Consider the following 22,784-nt stretch of genomic DNA (forward strand, 5'->3'; position numbering starts at 1 on the left):
CTAAGTACAATGCCTTGTCCTCAGTTGGACAATAATGCTCCTACTTGATCTCCAAAACTAAATACACTTGCATAATGTGGTTGGAAAAAGTGTAGATTTCCTTTTATTTTTATGAATATAAAGGTTGTGCCCAGTTGAAGGGACTGAGTCGGTGAGCACAAATGTCCTTTAAAGTGCATGTGCATGAGTGAGTGTATATCTGGTTGCAAGTCACCTGTATCAATGACGCCCGGGTTGGAGTGAAACCAGGTAGGCAAAACAAGGCCGCTGAAGGTGGAGAAGCCAAGGATGAGGAGGTTACGTGACGAGTTGAGGTCCACATACTGGAGAGGGAGAAAAGAGAGAGAGAGAGAGAGAGAGAGAGAGAGAGAGAGAGAGAGAGAGAGAGAGAGAGAGACAGAGACTTTGTTATATTGTTCTGCTCTGCTGGCTCCCTTCTCTGTATTTTGAACGTTGATTCAAATGTCATTAGGAATAATTGGAAACTTCAAACAGTTCAAAGAGTTCAATTCTGGTTCAGGATTTACTTTCATTTGGTAATGATAGGTCAGACTGGGGACACACTAGTCTATTTATTTATATTATTATATTATTACACAACATGGCTGTGAACAACACCTGTCCCACTTCTGAGTTAATACATTTTCCTGGACTTCTTTCACAAGACTTTCAGAGACACTGAAATGTGATACGGGCACTTTCTGTCGATATTCTTCGCTAAATCTGAGCACCATGTCATTGCAACCAATTATTTTTTATATATATATATATATATATATATATATATATATATATATATATTATACTGTAGCTCCCATGAGGGTTTGACACCCATGACTAAGACCCAAGGGAGCTGTAATTGCTTGGTGCGAACCCTAGCATCATGTTTCATCTGTTTAACAAAGGCCGATGGGTAAAGAAACGCTTACAGGAAAAATACATCATCAGGGTGGGATGCAGCTCTTATTCTTATGGATAAGAGATTACAAATCAGGTAAGACTAAGAAAAAAAATATTGATTTTGAGTCACTATTATGGGCAAAAAGTCCCTCAAATTCCCAATGATTGGAATCAAAAAACATCCAAATACTTTTAAATAACACATTAAAGGAATAGTTTGAGATTTTTCAAACACAAGAGTTTGCAGAGTTTGTGGGTGGTTTTAATGGGCAACAGTGCTTAAGACCTGCAGTGGGACTCTATAATCATGCAGAAAAATCTCATGCCAGGAAACAGCATTACAGCTGACCTTAGCTCACTCAGTCACCTGTCTCTTGGACTGCTTCCACATTACACTAACCACTTAAAGGTTTTCACTACCTTTAGAGGGCATGCGTGCATCGTGGACTCAAGCTTTCAAGGCCCAGTAACTGCCATGCTAAATATGCATACAGACGGATCAGTTCTATGGTGTTTTAGTATTCAGTATGTTATTTTTCTCACAACCATCACAAAATTATTTCCTCCTTAAGCCCTTATTAGCAATGTAATTAATTTCACTGGGGGAAAAAAAACAAACAACCATTTTTTTGGGAAAGTTACAGTTCATTTACATATTCTTATCTCTGAATTCTTTAAATTGCACATTTTATCTCAAGTACAAACCATAGTACCAATTTGACCATGTTGATACCAATATATAATAATTGAAATAAACCTAGATTCAGTCAGATGTCAACACTTTTTTTCTTGTGTCTGCTGTTTCTGTGTCTGTCTCTTTCTAAACAACAGAAACAGTGTACAATCCCTCCTTGTAGTCAGTTATACTTTAAATTAAGATCCATGGTAAACATGAACTAAAATAAAATTAGTTTTATTAAAACTGTATAGGCACAACTGGGATCTTTTAAAAGGACAAATTAAAACAGACACAGAAAACAACGACATGAAGTAATAAGGAAAAACTGGTTGACAAAGTCATGAAAAAGTGAAATTGTAGAAAAAAGCAATTGTGAGATATGACAAAAATTAGACCTCTGCAGTCTGCAAGTACCCCAGGGGGAAGGATTTAAGGTAGGTATTTTTAATCGATCCCCAAAGGATTCTTCTGTTTTGGGTTGTATTTCAGTTCTCAGGGTCAGTGCCAGAGCAGCATCCCTGGAGACAACTAGACTCAGTATTTTGCTCAAGTCCTCTTGCATACAAGGTTGGGTGTTTTGTGTCTTGATTTTGTTATGAGGGGGGTGTCTTAGTATACTCCATACAACAGATGCATTAATAAAATATGACATGTTACAACAGTGAAATATGTTCACCTGGAGATTGGATATCCCCACTGCTGCTATCATTCCAAACATGACGAGAAACATGCCTCCAATGACCGGGTCGGGGATGGTAATAAAAACTGCTCCAAATTTCCCAAAGATCCCCAGTAAGATCATCAGGATCCCAGTCGTCTGGATGACCAGTCTGCTGCCAACCTGACATAAAACAAGAGCATAGACTCCTTATTCAGTGTGTACAACATGGGTTAATCCATTATTCTCACCATGCCAGCTTCTACGGATAAAAAAAAAAACAAGTTTTAATAGCTCAATCTCATTTGCAATGATTTTGAGTTGGATGTAGATGTGAGAGAACAGAGAAAGCTGCTTGAGTTAAAGAATGCTCAGGTCAATCCTGCAGATCCCATAAAACATTCAGCAGCACATGCTTTTTATCTGAAGCTGTTCTGGAGTACAAACTGACACTGTGTGCTTCATACTCCTTACTTACTGCTCCAGTGAAATACTGCATGGATATGCAAATAAATACCTGCAAAGTCTCTTACTTCAACCACTTCAACAGAAAGGCGTTTACTATGGGTGTGATACTGATGTTTTCGCATGCAGTTTGTTTCTAAATGTGGTTCCTCACACTTATTCCATATCAATGTTTCTTATGTGCAGACTTTTTTTTCATGCAATTTTCCTGGAATGTGAAGATACTGCAATACTTTTCGCAGGAGTGAATAATTCAACGAGATAAAATGGAAGGTTGACATGTGAAGTGGTGTTCACAACAGCCTGGTACTGCTCCGTTGACCTGTTCATAAGAAGTTCAGGGTCCAACTGTGTTTTGTTAGTTTATTGGCTTTATTTTCTATCCTTTTTGGTTGTCTTGATGTGCAGTAGTCTGTCAATTTTTACAATGTATGCCTGTTAATACCTTGTATCTTAATTGTTTTAGGTGTGCTGTATAAACAAAGTATCATTCATCGATTGATTAACCAGGTGGTTTAAATTTGATCTGAACCTGATATACATTATACATTGAATTATACAATACATTTGTGTATTCCTACAACAATGTGCTTTTATTTACCTCTCCAAGGAGTTACTATATGGGGCAGTTTTATCAGAGTTAAATCTTGTTGTTGTGACCCAGATGAGAGGACACACATCATAAATTTGACCTTATTACAGTCACAAATTGAATCTAATTTATGATCATTTTACATCAGCAACTCCCTAAAACGGAACTTTGACCACATGCCCGCCCCCAAAACAGGCCCCACAAATAAATTTAAATTGAAACAGCTCGTCCTTCCCCAGAAATGTATGACAATGATTTGAATTATCAGTCTGGTCCACAGCTCGGGCAGTAAGGCTCACAGACAACTGCAGGGCACAATCAATAAATCATCTGAAATTATGGGGTTTTCCTATGTATTGTATTACAAGAACATAATTAAAAAGTCAAGAAAAATCATAAATGACCTCTCTTGGCCTGCTTACTATCTAACTATCTAAGGAGGTGCTACAGCCCACTGAGTTTCAAAGACAATTTAATCTATGATAAAGTACTTGTCGTTGTGCTTGTGTATTGATGTACATTTTTTCTCGTGTTTAATCTTTATCTAACTGAGACTGCCTCTTGAGATATAATTGAGGGTCCTGGCCAAACCAACCATTATTCACTGAGTAAAAAGGAGCTAGCAGTAATAAAACGACAGAAGACAATTAAACACACAGTGTCCAAGAAAAAAACTGCTTTAAGCTAAACAGTGGTATTTTCCCCTTTTTAGTTCTCAAAATGATTTATTTTTTTTGAAGGGTTGCCTTACATCCCATGTAATTATTAAACTGAAGGCAATACACAAAAAGTCTGACTGACAATTAATGTAAACATTGCAACTCATAATAACTTTGTAATTTACAAAAAAAAAAAAAAAATGCCTAGAAGATGCCTGCAGTCAGGGGATTACAAGTAGATTCTAAGCCATCGACATGAACTTAATGTTAACAGAGGAGCGCCCGCAATGCTCTAAGACATACAGATAATCCCCCATGAATCATCATTATTTGTGCATTCCAAAGTCAGTCAGTCTGCCCTCCACTTGGAACTAAGTAATACATAACTGTGTGCATAATGTCCGAGTATGTCACATGAGTGAGCTTTTACAGTGTGACTGTGGCTGAAGTCTGGATTTGACACGACAAAAATGAAAATGAGAATTATGAGATAATTTAAAACGATCTTCCGTATGCACAGAGCTTATAATAAAGATCACAAAGCATTCTGTGACCCTCTTACAGGGTTGAACTCACTGAGTCCACTGGAGTTTTCATTGCAATGTACCAGAACTAAAGACAACAAGTGAATCACAGCGCTCTGCTAGACTTTAAAGGCCTTTACTGACACATGCAGGAAGTGACAAGCATCTTACAGTAGAGTGGCCCTCTTCTAACCACTAAAGAGCTCATATTATGCCTTTTAGTTTTGTGTTTCCTTAATTGTGTTATGCAGCATTTTTGTGCATTCAACAGGTTCTTCAAAGTGAAAAAGCCCACACCAAAGGGAGTTACACTGATCCTGCACTGCTTGAAATGCCTGGTTTGGAGTCAAGCTTTTACTTCCATAACTTATGTGTGTCACTATGTAATAGGTGTTACGTTAATATATATATTTATACATGTATTATAAGACACATCAGCAGCATACAGTTGCTGCTGCTGTCGGATACATTATTTTAGATCACACTACCTTGACCCGCCCTACTCTGCCTCTGATTGGCTATATACTGCTTTTCAAGTAATGTTTATGTGCAGCTCTCACCAAAGACTGAGGAGAGGCGAGATGTCACATTCTGTAGCAAAAATGGAGCGTTCAAGACACAATGTGAAAAAGGGTGCTGAAGCAATGCACCATCTGAGAAATTTTTTTTTTTTTTTTTTTTTTTACTTGTTGTAATGTAATGTTTGCCATTTGACTGCACTGGGTTTGTATGGTTCTCTTAAAACAACTTCTGTTGGAAATCGGGCTGATGAGAGCAATTACCCTAGTGAAGAAAGTGGAATATTAAGCAGCTCAATTGGCAATATATTTTTCCTGTTAGTTGGTGCAGACAAAAACAGAGCTAAAGGCGGAGTGCAAACTGGACTTACAAACCGAAAATGCTTAAACGTTGGCTTGTAAAGCACAAGAGCAGATGTGTACCTTGGTAATGCCAAGTGCAGCGATGTTCTGGCTGTAGGAGGTGGTGCCATTTCCAGTTCCCCACAGTGCAGCCAGGATACAGCCAATGCCCTCCACGGCGATACCTCGGTTGATGGCATGAGTTGGTGGGGGAGGGGCACCGGACAAGCGAGCACAAGCGTAGTAGTCACCAATTGATTCCATGGTAGATGCCAACACGCCTGCCATCATACCCAACACTGAAGATACACTCACTGTGGGCAAACCCCATTGACCTATGGGTACAGATTGGGTATGGTTTAGTTAACATACATGAACAGATACCAAGCAAATGTTGACACATGGATAGCATCAAACCAGATTTATATTAGAGGTGAGTGGGTATCCACTGATCATGTTTTGTTGCATGACTGATACCAGTGAGTTATCTTGGACAGCTTTGTTGTGTAAGCATCAGCTGACGTTAATGATGATCCAAAAAAAATAATTAAAAAAAGCGTTTTAAGTGAAATCAAATCAAAATGTGAACATTTTAAATGTCAGCTGGTCTGAGTTTGACATATAATTGCTAAACACACAGCTTTATATCAAAATCAAGGTATTGTTTGCTAAATATAAGCACATTAAAGCACTTAAATATTGTCTTTGTATCCAGTCAAAAGTACTTTTCAGATATCTGTGAGATTTACTGGCAATCAAAATCCTCCAGGTCTGTTCCTTGGCAGATCAGTTTGTTTCTTTTTTGACACAATATTTCCATCATTTCATGGCCTTTTTGTGAGTATAGAGTAAATTGTTGTGGTCTTGTTCCAACCACCGTTTAAATATAGATGTGTTGTTTAATAAGTACCAGTTAAAGCAGAGCAGATCATTTTCATTCAGCATTTTGGCAGATCATTAAAGAGCAGTTGTGCAACCCCTCAGCTAAACTACAAAATATCTTGTATCCAGTTTTTGGATGTTTGCCAAACATTAAATTAAGTGTCTGGGAAAACAACTTCAGTAAATGGTAGGAAAAATGATACTCACAAGTTTCCAACCAACTTTTGGCAGCTAGGGTCCTTTGTTAATATTTCTTATTTATTTTTCACAGCAATAATTGACAGATTGAGAGGTTACACATCACGTTATTTTATGTGGCGTAATTACTCCTTTTAAGTAATATATACTTCAAAGGAGTTGGAGTTGGCACCTCCTCTCCCCCAAGTATTATTACCACTGGATCATTTCCATTGTACTACCTACAACTACCACCAACAGCAAAGGATAAAAAGACTTTATTTGTTTGTTGAATATATAATTGATAAGTGAAAGCAGACAGACTGGATCGCTGGATTTCCTGCCTATTGGCAGACAAAACAACATAGTGAAAGCAAGGTTTACAGTGAACCATTCTATGCACATATGATTCCATTATTCTATAGCCATTACAATGCACAATTAACATGTACTTCATAATTAGATGTTGAAACAAACTTAAAAGTATAGTTTGAGCCAATTTAAAAAATGACACCTGTGCGCTCACCTGGGTAAGGCACATGAAACCAGGGGGAGTTCGTCACAGCATTCATGTTGATGTCGGTCCTGGCTGAGAAGCCGTACTCATCGGACTTTGATGGAAAGACGTCAAAGATGGTCAGCAAGAAGCAGACCAGCCAGCCACCGCACATCCCGAGTAGAGCCTAGAGTGTGTTATCAGATGTAGAGTGTCTCAGTACATATTAGCTCAACATCAACACATAACTACAACATACATTGCCGAAATCTGTAAACAGCTCCTTGGTGAGGCATTATTACTGCATGTTTCGAAGACATTTGAGACATTAAGTATGATGCTAACTTACATACCTTGCCTCATATAGGCCACAGAGGCAACAATACCTGCCAGTTATCTGATTTATGGAGATCATATTTGTTGAGGCTTGAAAAGTTGTAATTCATTCTATTACTGTACTGTCAAACTCAGCTTGCATGCGTCACTCAACACACCTGCGTGCACTTTTGATTGCATTCGTACGAGGATTACGTGGACGCAAAGAGTTGGGGACAAGAATGCTTTTATCATATGCAGGGCCCTTGGAGTTGCTCAAGGGCAGAAAAACATGCCAGAAAACAGTGTTACTGAGTTACTTGATTTCTGCTTTGATGTCATATTGACACACGAGGAAGATAAACTGAGTGAGATCCATAAAAGCAAGAAAAACTACAAATTACACAAACAATATGATTTATGTGCCAGATTACAATATGCCAATGCATTATATGGCCATTTAATAACGAATTGGACTAACCTCATATAGGTGGGTTCTTTTCATGCCAATTTGTAATCCCACGTGCAGCTTTTTATGCTTTGCATGGCTTAATTTTATGATGGATAATATAAACTAATGATAACATGGTTTACCATAGGATCCAAAGACCTTAAAGGTTATTAGTGTTAGTTCTTTTCAAAACTTTCCCCAGATGTGAAGCCCTTCTCTGAAAATGTTTTGCTGCCATACAAAAACATTCCAAAACTGAACCCTGAAGCCAAAAGGACTTAAAAGTCTCCTGTCAAAAGGAGCACCTGTATTCAGTTTCATTTTTTAAAATCTTTATCCAGTGAGTTGGCATTTCATTGGCATGTATAAACTCTGGGCTCCTGCAAACAATATCAATTCTGGCTGTTGTTGAACTTAGCAAAAACATTTTTTTTTTTTTATAAACAATTTTTCTAGAAGTGATTGAAGTGCACAATGTAAATAATTATCTTTAAACAGTATATCATGTCATTTAGCATAGCCATGTATTGTGATTGACAGTGACCAGTAGGGGATCATGGCTGGTATGTAACAGCATCAATGTGGAGGGCAGATGTTAAAAAGATCATGTGTGCATGACTGAAGCCCATCCTTTGAAAAACAGCAATTTATAAATGTTCCCCTCACCACAGGCGGTGTCCACCTGACAGGTAATAACTGTAATCAGTCATAGTTGAAGGATTTAGAAAATGGGGCTCACATAATCTCCAACAAGACTTTGAAAGAGGTTGTGTTTTTTGAAGTCATGCACAAGCCCAGAAAAGACAACTAAACATGAAATAGAAAAAGGATGTTATCCTGTAATTTTCTCACAAATCAGTATTCATTTATTTTAGCCACATCGGCTGGTGTTTGTGTGTTAATAGAACAGAAAAAGGGGCACTCCACATGTGCAGGATTCCATGAGGATATTACTGTTAAAGGCCAAATAAACCTGTTTTCTTTTAAACAACTTGTCCAGTCCATGCTGATCAACTAAACAGTTGTGTCTCACGGATATAAGATGAAAGCAACAATATCACCAAGGCTCAAGAAACAGAGATAGGAACACCTGACACATGTACACATCTGTTCTTTTTACAGTTCTTTTAAATCTTCTTTTTTACATTAAAACACTGAACTGAACTAAAAATGTAGTTGCCCTTCTTTTGAACAAATAAGGGTTATCCGACACATTGCTAGACCATCTGACTCAATTACATGTCTTAATTAAAAATCTATCTTTGATTTTGCAAACTGGATTGGCAGGGTGACTTATCAAAGTGTTTCATTCAAATGTTTACGGTAATTTTGAAGCTAGGAAAAGATGTTATATGCAGGTTTTAAGAAGCACGCGTTTCTAACTTCAAAATGTTATGACAGGTAGAACTAATGACACCTAGATAATGTTGGCAACTCACGGAAAAGAGCTTGAAGAGCGGATACTGGAAGACCGTCCACTTCTTATCCTTGTAAGCAATCATTGGAACATCAACTTTGCTGAGGTACTGCGAGAACAGTAGGATCAGACAGACAGTGCTGTGGGAAAACACAAGAAAGGGCAATATGTCACTCACAGCTTGTTCCCTCAGGGCCCGGCCCCAACACAGTTATTTATATAATTGTGCTTAAGCATGGCGGCTTCCATACATCACAGTTAGGAGGTTCACAGCAAGTGTGCACATGCCACTTTACACAACTGGCATGCCCACATGAGGCAAGCCATCGTGGAAAGGATTATGAGTGACAGTTAAAGTGTATGAAAAGTGGTCATTTAAATGTTGTAAACCCTTTACTCAATTCTCTGCCTTTCAATGGCATTTCATTCTGCACATGAAGCACTTCACACTGTGCATGAAAACACTGCATCCTGTGCGTGACATATTATTCAGGTGAGTGTCATGGTGCATGTTACTTCAGTGGGAAAGCCTGCAGCCTGGTCAATACATGGAAAGGTCTCTTTAAGCCTTTAATAATGAGTTACCCTCTGTGTCCCACCGCGCTAATGTGTTCCACATAATAAGCAAGTCACTTAAATTTAAATTCAAAAACTTGCATTGTAGTTGAAATAGTGATCATGATCAGATTTGTTTTTTTTTTCAGTCCTGTTTGGCTTGGTCTCTACCCTTGTGCCCCATGCAGAGAGCATGAGGGGTCACTGAATGGTTTGCTGAGTTTGAAAATTGTGTAAATCATATCATATCATACCTCACCCTAGCCTAGTGGTTTCTGTACCTAAACCTAACCAGAGCAAAAGTGCAGCATTGTCATAAGATGAAATAAAAAAAAAAACCTGAAACAGAATAAACATAAAGTAGCAACATAAAGAAATGTGAAGTTTTAGCATATTTGTGGTTTGCAGAAACGTTCTTGCCAACATTAACTCTACAGTCATTTCGAAGGCTGCAGCTTGTGGTTCTGTTGAACTGTACTGTGGACAGAATACAGTGTGTGAGTACTGGACTGCATAACTCTCCCACAGCTTAATGGGATTAAAAGCAACGACAAAATCACAATACTCGATTGATTTAATAAGATTATTGGGGATACTTTGTAGGATATAGATAAGATACAGGAACACAAGGTCAAGTTATAGCCAAAAAGAGAAGTCCCATACATTCCACCCATCCTGCTGACGTACTCCAACAAAATCTAATTGCATGATCATTCATTTGGTCCTTGTCTGTTTTCCACCCTCTTTGTCTCTCAACCAAAGCAGTCACGTCCACTCTCTAAATCCACCTAATCTCCACAACTACTGCAACTCACTGTTCCACATGACCTCTCCTTTCATTTACCTTTGCCCCAGCCCCATGAAATCTGTCTTAATTTACCGCCGCCATCTCTAGATAATGCAGACTAAAGTCATTACATAGAGTGATCCTTGCGGGTTTTAAAAGGGCTCAGCACATCCACCTCCCGGTGCCATATATGGATGGTAATCAGTCATATCCGTCTTAGCCTCAGTGCCCTGCTCCTCCCCAGCAGTCTCTGTTCAGGATAACCGGCAGCTTACAGGAGCTGAGACGCAAACATCTTGTGGCTGTAATTCAACTCTGCCATCAAACAACAGATTCTGAGCCTCTGCCAGTCTGATAGAAGACATGGAGAGTGCGGGGAAATGAAGCAGTCCATTTCCAAAGCATGATTGGTGTGATCAGGAAAAACATCTATTGACATATTTTAACATTTTTAAAGGATAAAATGAACATTCAGTCAAACAGTTTTGGAACATCACAGCAAAACAGCGTTACACCATTCTCCGAAACCACTGAAGTAGATCTGGAGAAAAAAAAAAAAAAAAAAGAAAGAAAGTTTAAAAAATATGGACTACGCTACTTCACCTGACTTTCCATCTGCATCGGGCTGAGTAGACATTGACTGAATTTTCAATTTTGGGTGAATTGTTCCTTTAGGCTTGAGGACAATCGAGGATCACTTCAGGTAAAGGTGTATATTATAAAAGTAATGTAAGGTCAGTGTCAGACTGACTAAATGTTTGATTTATTAAGGGAAATGGCTTTACATCACAAAATGATCATTAATGTAGATATTATCATAGTTTATACCATGGTCTGGGGGAATACTCAATTCTGATTGGCTGCAGGGTGTCCATTAACCCCTGATATATGGACACCTACTAAGTAGTTCCAGTCAAACTGTCTGTTTACTGCTCTAAATTAATGCACTAGTTGGCCTATCCACATGAAAAAAAATCTGAATATTTTATTTCCAACACTGAGTGCAATCCGTCAGTCCTTCAGTGCCTTATCCTCTGAACACCACAGGGTGGCGACTGTAACACACAAACTGCAGAAATTACACTTCCGAATAAGCTAACCGATAACCAATCATTTGTTCGTGAAAATCTTGATATTGATTTGGGGACAATGACATGACTGGTTAGCTAGCTAGTCTTGTTGTTAAACCGTCAAATTATACTTACTGTTTGTCAACCATACGCAATGTTATTGACTTTGAATCTTGCTAGCATAGCGTTAGCTTTCTGGCTCATCGCTGAGCAGACTAGAATATGCCAAGTCGTATCTAAGGTCCGTCCTCTTTACTGGAGGAGTGAACAATGTTTCTGTTGCATAAGAACCTTAGGGGATGGTAATGATTGTTCCAGGTATTAGTCAAACCCTCATGCGTTACCAGGGGAAGTTAGTTATGGCTTGTGAAAAACTTTATATTTTGATTGTAAAACGCATGAAAATATAAATTAATGGTCTAAATTTCTTTTTTTTGGCAAGTGACCATAGTATAAGCGGGATAATGGCCGACGAGGTGTCCATAATCAGGAATTAATGGACCTCTGCTGCGTGTCGGACAGTTGCCTCCGCGTCGTCCATTAATTCCTGATTATGGACACCTTGTTGGGCATTATCCCTTACATACACACACCTACTGTCACTGTGCAACACACTGGTGTAAAACACCATCCACTTACAGAGCAGCTATTCCCCAGTGACCTCCACACTTCTTCCCAGCTTCAATGAACAGAGACAGGCCTATGAGGTTGATGGTGGGAGCGATAGCCAGCGGGCCGATGTATTTCAGCACGAGGCCCACCAGGCCAGAGAAGCCCAGGACAATCTGGAGAAGAGAGGACACAAGGATGGCTCCCTGGATCTGTGGACGACAAGTGAAGCGGGACACAACTCAGACACATAAGCCATTTCTTTGTACTCAACTGAACATCGCAGTGACGAGGAAGATAAAAACGTGCAAGGAAAAAAATGTGAGGAAAACAGCTTTAACCATCATAAATCCACCACGACAGATGGGTTTGTCATTCTTGTCCAACATATTTTGTTTTGTGCATGAGAAAGTGGTACATTTGAGCACAGTTTTTTTTTTTTGAGTGTTGTTTGGTCCCACAGTTTCACCTATGTTTCAATTTTTTCAGGGTTTTTTTCAGAGCAGAGGTCTAAACACTCACTTCTCATGAGTCCATGTGGTCTGACCAACCTATTTCAGTTGGTCTCTCCTTTTGTCTTTGTCTGTGAACTGGAATACTGTTGTTAAATTTCCCTGATTGCAGAGAAGTGAAAAGCGTGTAGGTGTTTTAACCATGCATTTCTGCATATTAAAATTTTAATGGTCCTTTGTTACTTTTATTTATTTTATGTTTTTTAAAAGCTACCCTTGCATCTCTGAGTTTTACCCCAAATCTTAACGTTTAAACACAATTTTCAATTAACAAAAAATATACACTTTAATTCACAAAATCAATTTTTAAAGTTGATTCCTGACCCACACCCAGTCTCTTAACGCTGAAGCTGTCAATTGTAGAGAAAGATACTTGATTACTGAGTTTCAAATCAAATGCAGATAGCTTTGGTTTGGCCACTGGACGTGAACCGAGGCATGCGATTTGTGTGAGCTTTCTGAATGCACACATAGAGAGAGATAAGCACAATGTTGTGAATGTCATATCTCTGTCAGCATACAGACATTAAGGTGTGACAGACTGATACAGGTCTTCATCATTCCCCTTAAATCCATTAACGCTGCTAAGGGGGCCGATTGGATTCCCCGTAGAGGTACAGGGTACTGAGAATCATCTCCTGGCTGAATTTTGAACATACCTCGCGCATCCGTGACATCCAGACTTCATCAGAATTTTCCACCTGTAGTGGACTGGTGCCATTTTGAAGCTGCATGGACAGCATCACGGGTGCATTCGGGGCCGGACATTGCCACTTTGGCAGAGCGAGAATGGCCAGAGTTGGAGTGATGAAACTGAAAGTCCCACCCTGGAGGATTGGTAACCTGCAAGTCAGTGACGGGATTAAAGGTCAGATTAGGTTAGAGTTCACTGGAGCAAATGAGGTCAGGTCTCTGCAGACGAGGTTGACTCGGATCTGCTCAAAATGAGCCTCAAGGGTGCGCTGAGGATTTTAATGAGCAGGTTGCTTTTGTCCAGCCAGGAAGCAAAACAATAGAACAACTAGTGCTATTTTTGTTTTTTTTTGTTGCTTCATTTAGCAGGGAAGTTACCATTCAGATACAGTAGTTCTTCTTCTGAGGAGCATTTAAAAAAAACAATAACACATGTTGGGAAGGGAAAGAGTACATATTATGGGAGGAACTGAAATAAATGACTAACCCTCATAATTTTAGTTAGAGTTAGTGAGTTTCACTGATTGTGCTACAGGTAAGCTCAAACCAGTTTAAAAAGTTCACCTCATAATGAATCACAGTGAGCAACTTTTTAATTATGAAGACTGTCCTGACTGAAATGCATCTATAGACATCTAATTTGAAAACCTCTTCAAACCTCTTCAGAAAGTGGTTTGGATTAGGATTCAGTTGATCTGGCTACAATCGGGATTTGCCAAAAAAAAAAAAAAAAAAAAAAAAAAAAAAAAAAAAGACCTGGCAGTCAGAATTTAGCTTGGTTCTATGTTGACAAAATGTTGTTGCTTTGGTCAGCTTAACCTTTCGGTCTGCCTATGAGTCGAGGTTGCTGTGACCTCATGGAGTGCCATTCCCAAGAGCACCACACTGCAGGAGCATCTTGAGGGAACATTCTTTAAATGTGGCACAAATGTCAACTTGGACTCCAGGCTGAACTGATCAGAATTTGATGGTCAAAGGTCACTGTGACCTCTGCCAAATGTTCTGGCCGTGATACAATGCCATAGCTCAGGAACAGCAGCTCAACTGGTACACAGAGGCATAAAACCACAAGGCTGTGATTCTAGTTAGTCTTATATATCCTCTTGTTTCACAAAGCCCCTTCATTTCACAGTTTGAAAAGTCCAATAAAAATACAGCTTACCATCCTTATTATTCAATGTCAAAATCTTTGCTGGGATCCCTCTTTTGTCCCTTTAAGCCAAGCTGCGTGGGCGGAGAACTCAAACAAAAGAATTAGCTATTTGCTCGGTCTTACAGCAGCGCTGAAGGGGCAGGAATGTGTGTGTGAAGCCCTTCGCTGTATTGTTCTGTGCCGTGTGCGTGGGAGGCAGCTGCTCCGTGGTGAAGCATAAAGATTGATGCATTAGTTTCACAAGGATTTTCTTCTCAAACTGCCAAACAGCTCCTAGAATGTCACATCTCTACTGTAAAAGGAAAGCCGCAAATGAAGCTGAGTCAACTAATTCAGGACTGATCCTGAAGGGTAAAACTCATTTCCACTAGGTCATGTGGAGCCCAGAGTTGGACTGACTGACAGATTTGAGTCCACGTGAACCACTGCATCGCTGCATGAGCTTGCAAAACCCTAACCCTAGAGAACCTCACAAGTTCACATGCTAGCAGGATGTTTTTCCACACATATAAGATTAGACAACTTTTAAGTCAGTATCTCTATGTGGCATGGCACTTCATGGTTCACTGGGGGGCAGAATCAGGGGGTTGTTACCTGGAACCGACAGTGGTCTGCAGCAGTGTGCATAACCCCGACACGAAGAATATGGTGGAGATGAGCTGGCTTTTGGCGACGTTGTTGTCCTTTATGCAGAGCGGCTCGGCCAGGATCAGCGGGACTGCGATGATGCCGCCGAATGCGAGGATATAATGCTGTGGAGGCAGAGAGTGGACGGGTAAAATGAATGTTTTTTACTCACATCAATTTGATGTCGACCTCTTCTTTTCCTATGAAATGAGCTGTTCTTAATAGAACAGAACAGCACAGAATTTCTTTAATGCAGCAAATCAGGTGTTTTTTTTGTTTGTTTTTTTTTTTAAATTCACAAATATTTTCGCCACATTGGAATCTTGAAGCAACAGTGACAGAAGGGATAATGAGGAAACATGAGAAGGATGACATGCAACAAAGGTTCTGAGCCAGAATCAAAGTGGGAGTGTTGCCCAAACTCAGTAACCAGAACCAACTGTTTGTAGGTCAGTTTAGGAGGAAAGGTTTTGGCATCTGTCATAAAAACTTGGCACAGGAGATCATGCCAGATCATAGTGGCTGATAGAGTGCGTGTGGTCTCAAATTTGAGCATGATCTCAATTCTGTGTCGACATGAATATAAACTCGTTCTCCAAGAGTGTCCTCCAACCATAAACGGCCAAACAGTTTGTGAGTCATTCCCTTTAAGACAGCACCCCTTTCCCCACAACACTGTTCCTTTACGAGAATAATACATATAATGTCATGTTTCATTTGCTGTTGTTTAGTTTTAATTGGGATTGGAAAACCAAAGCCACAGTTAACTTGACAGTGATTGTCATGACTGCTTACTTGCCAACCTTGAGACCTCAATAATTTGAGTTTTGACATTATTTCCTGCCTTCTGGTGCGTTTTAAAGAATGTCAGTGACAAAATTATTACGCTACAGCTGCATTTTTTTATGAATGAATACTTCAAACGTCATCTACATTTCATTTTGGGAAAGAATGCAGAATAATTTCCCCCTCTGGCAAAAACTAATCATCCGTTAAGGTATTCATTCATTTATTGCCCCTGCAGAGTCTCAGCCCTGCGCTTGTCTAACAGACATACACGCAGCTTTTTTTTATAACTTTCTGAGAAAAACAGGACGTCATCTTTGCAGGATGTCTGCATTCCCCTTCACTTCTTTATTTCTCTGTTCGTCTCTCACTCACTCAAAAATAATAAATAAATAAATCATCAAACAGTATAAACTTTTTTAGTTTTTACATAACAAATCCTCAATTTTTTCCGCTTGAAATTATTATGACACTCTTACTTGACACAGCACAGGCTGTATGATGAGAAATGATTGAAAGTATTTAGCTCTTACATTTGTATGTATTTGATAATAAATCTGCCAACACCACTTTGTAAACAGGGGATTGTTTAAGATATTCTTGAACATCTTGACCTTATAGTGCTCAAATGCACGGTTTAAGTGTCCGGCACGCTCCACCCATGTGTGTGTACGTGTGTGCTGATGGGTTGGGGGATAATAGGGATTAGCACTGATTTTAAAGAATGTTGACTAAAAGAAAAAAAAATAAATGGAAGGCAGATGTTGATAGGACCTCACATGATTTATTGTGGTATTCTTGAACTTGCAACTCCCGTAAGTCTGAGGAATATGGTTACGGTCAGTTTAATGACCGTGGAAAATGAAGGGGAGACTCCCTCTGGAAACAGACTGAAGTGCATATTTCTCTTAAATTGACAGAAGCCCTGTCACATTATATGTATTATTTCTCACCTTGTTTTGACAGCCAATCCTCCCCTGAAAAATGACCTTAGACCTATAGGTCATCTGTGCAAACAGCTTATTCAGAGCCATATTTATGATTGGGTGGCTACCTCTGACATCACAAGGAAGGTCCAGTTGCTGGTACTCTCCAACGGTCACAGACATATTTATACAAACATGTATTTTAAGTATGTCGTACAACCCGACTGTGGCAAAAAGTAATATTTTCCCTAAATCTAACAAATAATGAAGGGAGGCATGACTCAGACACAGAACAAGCTTATAAAATAGCAGATGTGACCTCGTTCCAAATAACATGATGTTCTTAATATTAATCAAAACCTTTCACTGAAAAAAATATATCTTATCTCCTTTTAATGATTGTGACACTGGACCAATTTCTATTCCTTCTTAAAGGGATAGTTCAGGTTTTTTTGAAGTTGGGTCATATAAAGTATGTATCTATGTTCCCTACCGTATCCGTATCCCTACACATTAGCCTAAATGGCCCTCGCACTGTACTTTGCCGCTCGCAGATCACCTGTTTGGGCCAGAGTTTCAGCGAAGGGATACTGGGGTTCTACGGTTGAGGAAATGTAGTGCCAAAAGAAATGGCGGTCTGACGGCGATGTAAAGTGCTGTGAATTTTCTCTATAAAACGTACACTTGAACTGATATAGATTTTTTTTTAAGTGGGCCTTTTTTTAGGTGGTTAAAATTTGCTTTGCATCTGGACTCCGTCCACTGCAGTACGAAGCTGAACGTCTGGGCTGGACCGACTATAGATATGTATTTTATATGACCCCACTTCAAAAAACACGAACTATCCCTTTAATGTTACCAATGTGCTTGACAATAATCAAACAGGTACTTGTCCTTGGGGTTTTTAAAAATTAATCATCACCATTACACTACTGCCAAGCCTCTTGCTTCTGCATTAACTGCAATAACTCCCAAAGCTTTACTCCTCAAAGTTCTGTGTACACCCTTCAATTATTTAAAGGGAATTGAAGCTCTCCAAGATAACGAGGTGTTCAGTTATCAACCACGTGTAGCTGAGCTCAGTTGCTAACAGGACACTGACTCTTGTGTTCTGATCGAACTGTCTAGCTTTCTGTGGCCTCAATGTCATCCTTGTCAAGATGGCTCGCTTATTGGCCAACATTGGCAATGTTTTATTAAAATCATCACAGAATTTTGCCATATCAAGTCCCGGTATGTCCAAGTCATTGTGCTTGATTCCTTGGGCAGAGAGTTTGTTGATATTTTCAAAATGAATAGAGCACATTTCTGGATTATGGTTAAATGATATGATTCAATTATAAATCACCCTTTTTAAATGGAATTAAGTCTTCCCAAATAGAATTGAGAGAGGGCATTTCTATCTGGACTACTAGTCATAAAAAAATAAAATAAAATAAAAAAATAAAAAGTGTGACCGCAGCTAAAAATACATGCCCTTTACATCATTGCTGTGGTTTGTCTAAACCAAAGGCAATTAAGAACTTACAGATTAATGCTTTCAAGCAATAGTGTTAGTCTATAGTTTCAAGTCTATAGTGTGGTCAGATGCAGGAAACAGCAACTGAGCCTTCTAGAGGTATCAGGGTCAAATATAAATCAAACACAGGAAGAACACAACCTGGTAACTCTGGTGGCATGCCCAATAACATTCGGAGTAGGTGCTGAGTAAATTGTGTGGAGCAATCGAGCAATCCTGCAGATTTATCCTGTGCTACTCACTGATGTGATTAAGTAAAAAGAAAAAAAAAACTGTGTCATGTCAGATGTCCAGGCTGTTGTTTCAGCACTGAGCTGACCCAAGTAACGTGGACACATGTGGCCTGTCAGTCAACCATCAGACTTTTCCTCTCATGTTTTTACCGTTTCAAAGGGACGGTTTCACAAGTGCCCAGTGAAACGTGCCTCCCCAGACGTTAACAAGTGCTAACCTTTGTTTGTAGACCCTGACCCTATGACTGCTGTCATCTGCTGAGTTTTAAGTCAGATGCTTTGGTCATTATTCTTCTTTGCAACAAAAACAGTGCCGCAACTTTGTCAAGACACGATAACAGCATCAGATAAGAGGAAAGCATGATGTAAGTGGCATGGCAATGGCTCATTTTTAACTTAATGGCAGCTGGTGGCTGTAAGTAGCTCCAGTCAGCAATAAATAACATGTTATTCTTTCATAAAAAAGTTGAGTCGAACATTTTATTTTAATTATTGACGAATCCCTAACTTGTTTGTTGATTGCTTTAGAACAACAAAACGTCAGTAAATAGTGTAAAGCGTTTCTCCATAATGAAGATAGTTTACAGTCATAAAAAAGTAAGCAGAAACAGCAGATATTCACATTTGGGATGCCTGAACCCTCAGCAGCTTGGGCTACTTTCCTGAAAAATGACATGGTTACTTTCCAGGAGGTCATGACACTGATTTCTAGGAAACAGTTCGTGCTCAAGTAAAAACAGCGACGTGACAAAAAGATGTGCTGGGGCGGTAAAAACTGAAAGGTTGTGGAAAAGTAATAGGACCTGTGGAAAAAGAGGTTGCAACAGCTGTAAAAATGATGGAACCAACAGTTAACCTTGCTCCTCTTCTCCATTTTTAGCAGCTTTGTGTATTAAACTAGAACCGAGCGTGTTCACAAGCTGATCTTTTAATCATCAACACCATGATGCTCCCGAAAAAACTTGTTCCAGAGCCAAGTATTGTTTCATCTCTACATATATCCAGATGTTGTGTCACACCACGTGCTAATGAATAACATGAAACATTCTTATGTTACTGCAAATAACTGTCTGTATTCATAAAAGAAATGAGCATAAATAACAACAAAAAAATGAAGGAAAACCAAGCAGTGAGATTAATCATCTCAGCTGTCTGTCATCAGCCTCATTTCATATTCCCAGATGGAGGGAATATACCCTTGAAACACAGTGTGCTCTTTGCTCATCCTCAAACCTTTTTTTTGTTTTTTTCTGGAATACTGAAAATACTACACCCAAAAAATATCTAAATTGCAGAATCATGACCAGCAATTCAGAGTTTATCCATTTTGCAGAACTCCTTTGTGACTAATTTTACTGCATGATTCAAATGTCATGGCTGCTCTGCTCTGAAACAAAACTCATGACCTCGTGGTCTTCTGATTTCCTTACGTAAGCTCAAGCACCCACGGGTAAGACTTAAGACTTATTCTCATCCATATCCTTTTTTCTTCCCTGTGCACTGACCTGTATATTGCCCATATTTAATAAAAAAAAAAATCCCCCCTCCGTTGTGAGATTTGCAAGTATAACTTCTTGCTTGATCAGAGCCTGTCAGGTTTAATGTCAGCATCAAATCCTTGTGCATTACTGACTGTAGTGTGAGTGACAGCTGCTTAAAAACCTTTCAACATCAGGGGGGTTTTAATGACAAACATTTCAAGTGCTGCAGCATGTTTAAGTTGTTACAAGTGTTAAACATGCTGACATTCGAATATGGATGATCACATAACTTGACACTTCAGAACCCATAAATGTAGCTGCGCGTGGGTAATCGCTGTGAGGGAGCAGGCCCTTTGCTGAGAGGAGAAAATGTTAGCTTCCGCCCCTCATTTGGCAACAAGAGCCACTTGATTAGATTTATACAAGTTTGCTGGATCACTTTTCGGGAACAAATGCAGTCCTGTTCTTTTGGAGCAAACAAAGCTAAATCTTTCAAAATGGATTAAAAAACATCACTGCGGAAATGCTGGTGGGTAAAATAAGGTTCGAAGTCAGAGAAATACCACATCAGGCACTGCTCCCACTTTCTTATGTTTCCGTCAGCTCCATGGTATTCAGGCGCTATCCTCCACCCAGCTTGTTCAGAAGGGATGTGACAATGTAAGATTTTATTGCCGGTAATGATGGACAGAGACATGACTAAAATTGAATGCTTATGTTGCAGCAACTTAATATACCAACAATCTGTCAGGGCTTTTTTTTCTGTTCTGTCTGTTGTGTTTGTTTTGGCTTTGTTTTGTTTAAAATAAAGCAGCTAAAGCAGCTTTAAATAACGATTCCTGCGGTGATCTTCAGTTTAGGGAGGATACCAAAATGGCCTCTACAACATTTACTCTCACAGTAGATAATAACAAAAGATAATTACTTTACCTGGAAGCCGAGCAGAATGCAGAGGTACCACGGCGGCCTGTCATTGAGGGAGTAAACCAGATCTACACCTTTGTCCACCGTCTCCTCCAGGGCCTCTGTCTGTGGCTCGCCAATGTCAACTGTCAGCTGTGGCTGTTCATCACTGTCTTTGCCCTTTCAAGGAAGACAGCAATTAGTCATCTATGCACACAACATCAAACAAAAAACAACATTCTCTCATGACTAAGGTCGAATTCCATCTAGACTATTTTGACACCAACTTCCAGAAAACAGAACTTTGACCAGTCACTCGCTGTTGAATTGCACATGCCAGAGATTATCATAGAGCCAAGGGGTTTATTGATGGTTTCCCATGAAAACTAAGTGTGGTTCTGGGAAAGACATCTTATATCTAAAGTTGCTGGTTCAGTTTAGTTTAGATGATCATAAATACTGAGCACACACAATGGAATTAATGTTACAGCGATACAGGCCATCATTTCAAAAGCCTGTCAAGATGCTTAGATGAAGGTGCCTAAAACTGAACTGCTCTGGTGGTCCAGACAATTTGAAGTCTTGTGTGTGTTTTTGTAAAGACAATGACGTATGTTGCGCGATGAAATTCCCATAAATGTGAACGTATGGTGGTTTTTCAGAAACGTAACCTCTCAGTAGTTTATCGGCGTAACTGGGCTGGAAACAGAAGTTTGTTACTTTGTTAGGTTTAAGAAAGAAAAAGACATTTTGTTTCACATTGAACACAAACACCAATCTCCTGGGTGAATGTCCTGTGTGTAACCCTCTATCATCACTTCTTTAAGTGATCCTCTGGTGGCATAAAAAAAACCTGAGCTGGGGGTTGATGGATGGGTCACACGCTGGACTTTCTCTCCAATGACCAGAATTAACATCCTGTTTGTGACCAAGAGTCAAGAGTGATTTGTTTTTAGAATTTAGTTAGTAAGTTGGTGCATAAGTGATGTTACTCTGGCTATGTGGGTGCCCTGCTAAATGCCATTTACATAGTTACAGTTACAAGACTAAATGCAGTTATTTAAACCCAAAGAATGATCTTCTCTGAAACCTAACAGAGTAGTTTTGGTGCCTGAACCTTACCAAACCCTGACTGTTTTGAAACATTATTAACAGTACAAAAGTCATTATGTCATAACACGTGAATTATTTGGAAAGTGTGACCGACCAGAAGTTGCACAGTAGGTATAATTGCTAACTTGTTCACGGAGCCCTACATGTGCCAAATTGATGCTAGGGGGGAGGTAAAGTGTCATAATATAGAGCATAAGGCCACTGAACAAGTTGCTGTAGTTGATGAGCTGGGAGTGAGACAGGTTGGTGTAACACAGCACTCGACCCTGACCTGATATTGCCAGGTGCATCTCAAATGCAAAGGGTGCCTTCTGTGCCTGTGAGACACCAACTGTCCTGACACAAAGCTGAAGTAAAAAGCAATTTCTGTATCCATCTAGTAATGATTGTCAGGGTGATGTGAAATTAATAAAGCAACCAAATGCAGCCTGATGCAGCAGCTACCCCTAATATGAAAAGTAAATCTTTGCGGGGGTAAAGTTTTATTAACAAGCAGGGAAAATGCAGGGATATGTTGTACTGAGGTCTGGACCTTACCGCTTTTCAAATGTCTGGGACAGGGCACCAACAGCACCAGAGGTTCTGTTCCCATTGGGGTGACATACATTTGTGCGGTGGCGGTTTATCATTTAGTCGACACTTTGATGTAAAATTCCTTACAAGTTATGTGACATGCAACTCCTTTACTGTACATGTTGTCAGAGGCCAAGCAGTTAACCTTCGGTAGATTCACCTTGATTTA

General features: G+C 39.5%; 1 protein-coding gene across 1 annotated transcript in view; it reads right to left on the reverse strand.

Annotated features, from left to right (window-relative positions):
* The window catches only part of si:dkey-106n21.1 (solute carrier family 23 member 1), a 46,012-nt gene that overhangs the window by 7,325 nt on the left and 15,903 nt on the right, over window positions 1-22,784 (reverse strand). Inside the window, exons 4-12 of the mRNA XM_037105796.1 lie at window positions 20,957-21,109; window positions 15,049-15,206; window positions 13,268-13,451; window positions 12,127-12,308; window positions 9,098-9,215; window positions 6,923-7,079; window positions 5,419-5,672; window positions 2,256-2,420; window positions 215-323 (exon numbers count right to left, since the gene is read on the reverse strand). Of these exons, the coding sequence (XP_036961691.1) occupies window positions 215-323; window positions 2,256-2,420; window positions 5,419-5,672; window positions 6,923-7,079; window positions 9,098-9,215; window positions 12,127-12,308; window positions 13,268-13,451; window positions 15,049-15,206; window positions 20,957-21,109 (1,480 nt within the window). The remainder of the gene's footprint in view (window positions 1-214; window positions 324-2,255; window positions 2,421-5,418; window positions 5,673-6,922; window positions 7,080-9,097; window positions 9,216-12,126; window positions 12,309-13,267; window positions 13,452-15,048; window positions 15,207-20,956; window positions 21,110-22,784) is intronic.

The sequence above is a fragment of the Acanthopagrus latus genome, chromosome 8 (assembly GCF_904848185.1).
Source record: "Acanthopagrus latus isolate v.2019 chromosome 8, fAcaLat1.1, whole genome shotgun sequence".
Taxonomy (NCBI): Eukaryota; Metazoa; Chordata; class Actinopteri; order Spariformes; family Sparidae; genus Acanthopagrus; species Acanthopagrus latus.